The 7,500-nt window shown below is 44.6% G+C and overlaps 1 protein-coding gene across 1 annotated transcript in view; it reads left to right on the forward strand.

The window, feature by feature from the left end:
- Positions 1-7,500, forward strand: part of myom3 (myomesin 3) — a gene marked incomplete at its 5' end in the record, with an annotated part of 37,536 nt that overhangs the window by 11,225 nt on the left and 18,811 nt on the right. The window contains 5 exons of the mRNA XM_083679722.1: positions 139-231; positions 698-786; positions 1,780-1,824; positions 5,484-5,624; positions 6,025-6,186. Of these exons, the coding sequence (XP_083535848.1) occupies positions 139-231; positions 698-786; positions 1,780-1,824; positions 5,484-5,624; positions 6,025-6,186 (530 nt within the window). The remainder of the gene's footprint in view (positions 1-138; positions 232-697; positions 787-1,779; positions 1,825-5,483; positions 5,625-6,024; positions 6,187-7,500) is intronic.

Consider the following 7,500-nt stretch of genomic DNA (forward strand, 5'->3'; position numbering starts at 1 on the left):
GCAGTGATATACATATGTAATGCATGGGTACTACCAAGGGGCACCAAACTCCCCAGGGTAGGCTGCCTGCTGTCATTTGGATGTTTAGGAGTGGAACTCCCGGTCATTCCTTCTATTTTTAACCCTCTCCTGCCCCAGGTACAAGGACGGGGTGTCCCTGAGTGCATACGGCCAGCCCTGGAACTACAAGCTCCAGCAGAAGTTTGGCCTAAACTCACTGGAAATCCGAAGGTGACTGGGGGAAAGGGGGTTTCTAGATGAATAGACGCAGCTTGATGAAAGATGTAGGGAATTAGCACACTGCTGTTCAGGAGGTTGAAGTAATTTCCTCCACTTCTCCTTCTCCCTTCAGAATGAATTTGACAGGATGATATGTGGTGCGTCTTTTCAGTATGTGGAAGAAAAGAAAATGGTGGCTGAGGTACATGGCCACAAGGGGTATTGGTCAGTTCCTCAGCCAGCCTCTTGTCCTGCCCTTTTTTTGTATTGGTCCTTCGAGCCGGACAGAGTTAATTAATTGCAACTCAATAAACCAATGAAAACACAAGAATGGATTTGCAAGTTAAAAAAACACTTTGGCCTGACAAGTTACCCTTTATAACATTGATATTAATTGTCGCCACGTTTTGCCTCAGCTTGGAGCCACTGTGGCCATAAAAAGATCAATACAAATTATTAATCACTGTTCTGTTCCCAGGTGCTCTGCTGAAGATGCTGGGGAGTACAAGGTGATAGCCAAAAGCTCCCTTGGGGAAGCCACTACCTTCTCCACTCTGGTGGTTAACTGTAAGTAGCTGCTCAAATGCAATTTGGATCACAGGAAATAGGTCACCAGATCACATTTTCCCTCTTTACAAAATGATAATGCTTCTTTTCTGTTGCTGCTCAAGTCCTTCTTAGTTACACTGAGTAAACCCGAAAGGGAATGTTCAGACTCTAACAAACTCAATACATTTTTAATGAGATCTATACATCAGCAGTCTTCCATTGTCTTGAAGCCTATACTCTCTCTTCTGTAAAAATGTCCAACGCTGGGAACTAGAGGACTAAGACTCATACAAAACAGTCTGATAAACACAACACATAGTCCAATAGGAGTGATAAAACACGAGTAGTCAATTAATCAGTCAGTGGAATAGCAACTGTCCCTTGCTGTCTGCAGCAAGGGAGGCTGGCGGAGGTAGAAACCAGAGGACAAGCTCATTGCAATGCATGGAATTAGCTTGATGACCTCTGCCTCCACCAGCCTCCCCTGGTCTGCAGCCTACATTTATGAGAACTGAGTACCTCTACACTGTAACACTATTGACAGAAGGAGGTTCACAAGATGATATTAGACCAAGGCTTTTTCTCATCGGCTTATAAATGACCTAGCCTTCGCCGAAAGAGTGTGTGGGTACGCTGCCCGATGATAATGGTCTAGCTTCTCCTCGTAGATCAATTAGACGGCCGAGGCGTAATGAGAATCTTCAAGGGCCGCTCCTGGTCCCCTTTCATCCATGTTACACAGGCTTCTCTTCCATTGTTAAAAACAGGTTAAAGGGAATATTAGATGTGACTTGTATAAACGTGGCATTGCCAGGATTGATTTGTCTACTTTCTCTCTCTCTCTCTCTCTCTCCTCTACTTCTACCTCTCTGTCTCTCTCTCTCTCTCTCTCTCCTCTACTTCTACCTCTCTCTCTCCTCTACTTCTACCTCTCTATAATTCTCTCTCTCTCTATCTCTCTCTCTCTCTCCGTCTATCTCCCCTCCTCTCCTCGCCCACTCCACGATTCAGCATATGAAGGAGCCGAGGCTGCATTAGAGCGCTCCTGGACCCCGAGTAAGTTCCACACCGTCGTCTAATGAAAAATGTCCTTTTTGATTTCTCTGCTGCCTTTTGAAGTTTTTCTCTCCTCCAGTAGGAGGGAGAGGGTTGAACGCTTTGAAGGCAGTGAAGGCCCACAACCTTGGGTTCTGCATTGCTCTTCTGAAAATTTGGCTGACTTGAAACAGTGATTGGGTGGCAAAGGGTGGGTGTGTGTGTGTGTGTGCGTGTGCGTGTGTGTGTGTGTGTGTACATGTGTGCATGTGTGTGTGTGTGCGTATATTTTTAGGAGTTCAGTTGCGGGTACAACAAAGTGTTGCCAGTACAGTGTCATGGAGTCATGTATATTTCTGCAGAGAGAGAGAGAGTGTACAGTTTATTCACTGCAGCTCCAGTTTATTCACTGTGAGCTATGCCACTCTTTCACCCAGATAGTGAGGCAGAACACATTGTGGAGTACTGATTAATCACTGAACCATAACCAACAGCTTCTTTTCACCCACAGGTCTATAGCACCACCTTGTTACTCTTCCTAGATGGTGTCAGTGTCGTGCCAGTATTATTACAGTTTTTTCTGATTGCTTAGGCACTGTCTTTGAAACTATAGGCTATTCTTGCAAAACTCTACACACTAACCACAAAACCTTACACCAAACCAGCAAAACATTACACATCTCTTGCAAAAGCAAACAATTCTTGCAAAACTCTTCAAACTCTTTTTAAAGATTGTGTTTTTGCGTCAATACAGTACACAGAAGCCTGTAGAAGGGCTGTGTGCTGGTGGGGCTGGCAATCATACACCTTTCAACACCATGCAGAGAAGAATTCTTCAATAGGATTCAAGAACGGAGAGTATGAGGGGAGATTGAGTGCCATGAACAGTGGGTGACCTGTGAACCAATTGCGGACCAAAGCAGCCTGGTGGAAACTAACATTGTCCCCGATTATAACGTACCTGGGCTGCTCTGGCCCCTGGTCATTAGGGATTAATCTGTTAATTGGAGGGTGTCTGGAAATGTGATAATGTGTGCAGTGTTGTATGGGCCTAGGATTGCATGATGGTGAAGGACACTGTTTTGACTAATAGCCGCACACATTGTTAAGTTGCCACCACGTTGTCCCAGGACGTTGATGATGGCGCGGTGTCTGATATTTCTGCCGCGGCCCCTTGTTTTTGCAAGGTTGAAACCTGCCTCGTCCACATTATATATCAGCTCATGATGCACTGCAGCTGCTTCTAGCTCCATAACTCTGAAAGAGACAAGACAAAACAATGTAGCACAGTACGAAAAAACAGGGATCAGTCAATATGATGGAGCACCATACACTTCCAGATCCAGTACCAATGATAGGATATATATTCATATCTCAGTTGTTTTGCACGTTCTGAGTTTCTTTCGAAAGGGACTCTGTACAGCTGCTTCATCTAATTCTATTGCGTTTCAGTAGACGAGACAGTGCAGAGAGACTCACTCTGTTGACGTTTTGGAATATGGTGTTATCTGTCATTATGTGGTCCGGCAGTTCTCAGAGTGTGATGCAGTTATTTGCAATGACCATATTTACAATGTGGGTCTCCTGCCCCGGGGTGAACAGTCAACCTCTTCCACCAGATACTGGTTTTCTTGCTGTTCTGTAAAAACATTTGAATGGTTTTAGTGATAGATCCTTCTCATTATGAAAGTACAGTACATATTACTGTACCAGTAAGACTACAGCACTTACAGTTACTTACCGGTTCTGATTTAGAAATATCCGGATGATACCTGCAACAATATAGCGGCTCAGATTTGGTTGAACCCGTTGCCCAGCCTCCCTCATGCTCATCCCATGGTTGACAACATGGTCACCACAGTCGCTCTGATTTCATCAGTTATTGTGTTCCTGACTCCCCTCCCTCTTCCTCTTCCCCGTCCCCGTCCTCTCCTTCTCTCCTACTTCACCTCTTCCTTCTCCTTCTCCTTCTCCTCCTCCTCCTCGTCCTTGTCCTCCTCGTCCTTCTCTAGTTCTCACCCCTCTTACTCTCTGTCCAATATTGGCCTCCATTGTTGTCCAAACCAAATGTTTACCCGTGGCCTACTTATAGTGCTCAAGCTCTGATTTCAACTCATTATCTAAAAGTGTTTTCAGATGAGTCAATATGGAAAGGCAATTGGCAAAATAGAGCAATGTACAGACCATTGTTGACAGTTTTGCTAGAAGTGTGTTATGAAATTACAAACTGAGTGTAAGGCAGAGAACGTGCATTCAGTTTGACACACTTGGTAAATGCATTGGCTACAAGTGTTAATGGTCTCAGAGATGGTGCTTCAAGAATCACTGTTCGTGTTTAAGTATTCAGAAAAAGCTGTAAACCGCTTCGATCGACGATCACGACACGCCGTATCACACTGTATGTAAGTGGTGTGTAAATTATAATCAATGGAGGAGTCCTCGGCATGCCCACAATTAAACAGCAATCATTTTGAATGAAGCTTTATCAGCATGTAATGCCATCAGGGCCCGCTCGCTGAGAAAATGGGCTTTGGAATTGCAAAATGCCATTTGCATGGCGGTGCTGCTTCATTATCCCATGCGGCGCAGCAAGAGCAGATCATATTTTCAAACACGGATTACTTGCTAAACAAAAGGGCAACCGCAGTGCATTTATCATAATCATCATCACTCGAAGCAAACACACAGGCAGTGATTGAGAAGACGAGCACTATGGTAGGGGGTGTTATTAAATTGATGCGTATCTGTGTGATTGCCTGGTCGGTTATAGAATAAGGTCATTACGGAAACACGTTGCAGCCTCTCAGATCTGTCTCTGGGAATGAAATTTGACAAGGCACGGTAGTGAACATTATTTTCAGTTCCATCTCGCCGCAATTCCGCACTATGTCAAGGGAAAAAGGGTAGCTCAACAAATAGCTTGTCAGAAATGGTGTACCTTTTCAAAATGGTCAGGTCTTCTTTTTTCTTTTCTCCAGCCATCTTCGGTCACATTTCTTTTTCTCATTACTTTTGTGTGTGTTTATCTTCCTCCCAGGGACGCTTTTTCAGTCCTTACTTTTTGCCTTTGTACTTCTGGCGATGGAAAAGAAAGATTTTTCCTTTTCCATTATGGTGCCAGTTGGAGTATATCTGGGCTTTTCTCAAGTTAATTAAGGGCCTCTCCTTTGCTTTGTTCATTTTCACTCTCTGCCATGACTGAGAGAAACGAAGGAGAGGGGAAAGCTTGTGCAGAATAATGAGATGTGATGTCACTATAACACTAATGTCCTCTGCGGTATGGCGACGTCAACTTCAACTTGTGCTGAAATAACCTCATCATGAGGCCAGAGAGATGTTTGGAAATGAGTTCTCATCTCGACAGATTATTACCCCATCTGTTTGCTTGTTCTTGCCTGTCACTCATCTCTCTCCTCCCTCTCCCTCATCCTCTTCTCCCCCATCCTCCTCTCCCTCCTCATCTTCCTTCTCCCCTTCCTCCTCTTCTTCTCCGTGTCCCCCTCCTCTTCCTCCTCATCCTCCTCTTCCTCTCTCCTCCCCCTCCTCCATCTCTTCTTCTCTCCTCCCCCTCCTCATCTCCTCCTCCTCATACTCTCTCCTCCCCCTCCCCCTTCTCCTCATCATCCTCTCTCCCCCCCCCCACCCCCCAACTCTCCTCCTCCTCTCCTCATCCTCACTAGTTCCAGTGTTTGAGCAGGAGGCTCAGTTTGAGTCCATGTTCCCCCCGACCTGGGTGAAGGAGGGGGATACTTTGACCCTGAGCTGTGCCTTCTCCTCAGCCTTGCTGCCCTTCCAGCAGGATGTCCTCTGGTTTAGAGATGGTGAGTGGAGAGGAGGGTTAACCCTTAGATGACCATGCTACAATGGACAGTTGCATTGGTTTTATTGGCCTTCCTTGAGAATGAGGTATTTTGACCTCAATGGGACTTACAAAACAAAAAATTACAAAACATTGTCTGAACTGATTCACTGTTTTGTGAGCTTTTAATGAGGTTATCAAGGGCTTGTTTTAGGAGTTATGATAGGGAGAGAAAAAAACACATCTTTAGAGATTGCTGATCTCTACTTCTGTTAGTTCCAATTTGGCTGGTTAGTGACAATGTGCCAAGTGATTTGATTTTGTATTAGATGAGATTTATAAAATCAGGAACAGGAACAAACCATTACAAGGACAGTGAATACAAATCTTTTGTAATGGACCTCAGTATCTCCACTCAACAGGTGTCCAGCTGCGCCAGTCAAGCAGGGTGGAGCTTCAGACCAACCTTCGCACAGCCTCTTTCACCCTGAGGGGCGTGAACAAGGAGCAGGAGGGCGTGTACTCTGTGCGTCTGCGAACCTGGGATGGGGTCAAGGACCATAGTGCCTATATCTATGTCAAAGGTGGGGCCTAAGACTATTTTAATTCTATTTCTAGTCTTTCCTTTGAATAGGAAACCCTTTGTTTCTAACATCAGTTTTTTTATTCTCATGATTTATGTATCTTGGGTTAATTGAAACCAACTAAATCAGACACAGGTGTCGAAGAGATTATCCTAATTGCAAGCAAGAGGCTCTAATAGGTCTATATGTTAAACCTGCTTTTCGACCAGACTAAGGTGATGGAGAAAATCCTTTGTCCAGTTTTGTAACCGTTTCATTGAATACAAATTACAATTCAAGATAACTGATAAAACTATTTCAGCCTCAGCTGCTGAGAGCATGAGGGCAAGGTGCTCCGCGGAGCCAAGCGAGGTTACAATAATGTGTTGCCGTTTGATCAACCCCCTTCTGTTTGAGGCTGACCAACAATGGCTTTCATTCATTCATTCATTCATCTTATTTAGAATGATTTCATGAGTGAAAAACGATTATAACATAGATTATTTCACTATCTGAGGTAGTATGAACTTCATTAAAGACAGTATTGGCCTGTGCTTCACATCCCTGTCTGACTTCATTCAACTTTAGCCGGGAGACCTCTTTGTGATTTCTGATTGGTTGAAATTTGGGAGATGTTTTGGTTGCAAGAGAATTACATTTCGCACGCAGCTGATGGTCATCACCCGTTGTTCTCCCCGCGATCTCCTGCCTCCCTGGATTAACTAACCAGATGTAGGCGCTCTGATAAACGGCAAGTCAGATCGTTTGGTTGCAATTGGGCCCTCCTGTTTCCCAGGAGCATATTGTATTTATCGTCTGAAAAACTGCGGCGCTTTTCAAATTAAATACAATGCTATCAGGTTATTTTTCAGTATCTTAATGCAGACAACAGATAGCTTCCTCCGAACTTTTCTCAAAGACCTTGAGGTGACTCTGTGTCCCTCAAGTGTATGTGGGAGACGGTGTGCTTCAATACAACGCTACGGTGTGCTTCAATACAAAGCTAACACTTACTCACTCATATAGCTTCAGACAGAATTCACAGTCACGTCTACTGAATCTTTCATGAGCCCCCTGCCACCCCCCACCGCTGCGAACTTCCAGCTAGAGTAAGAACTTTGTGCCCCTAACAGCACAGCATTGACTTATCTGTCTTATTAAAGGATCCTGGTTCTTACCCTTGCCAGAGGAAGTCATTAGCCGAACCGGGCTAACTTAGTTTCTTTTCTCAAGCCAAGCATTTGCATCAGAAATGGGAGGTATAGGCTCAAGACAAGGACTGCGTTTAGCTTACATGTTAGAGACTCGCAGCTTATCACAGAAAGAGATAAAGAG

The sequence above is a fragment of the Argentina silus genome (genome assembly GCF_951799395.1).
Source record: "Argentina silus genome assembly, chromosome: 10".
In the NCBI taxonomy this organism is placed as follows: Eukaryota; Metazoa; Chordata; class Actinopteri; order Argentiniformes; family Argentinidae; genus Argentina; species Argentina silus.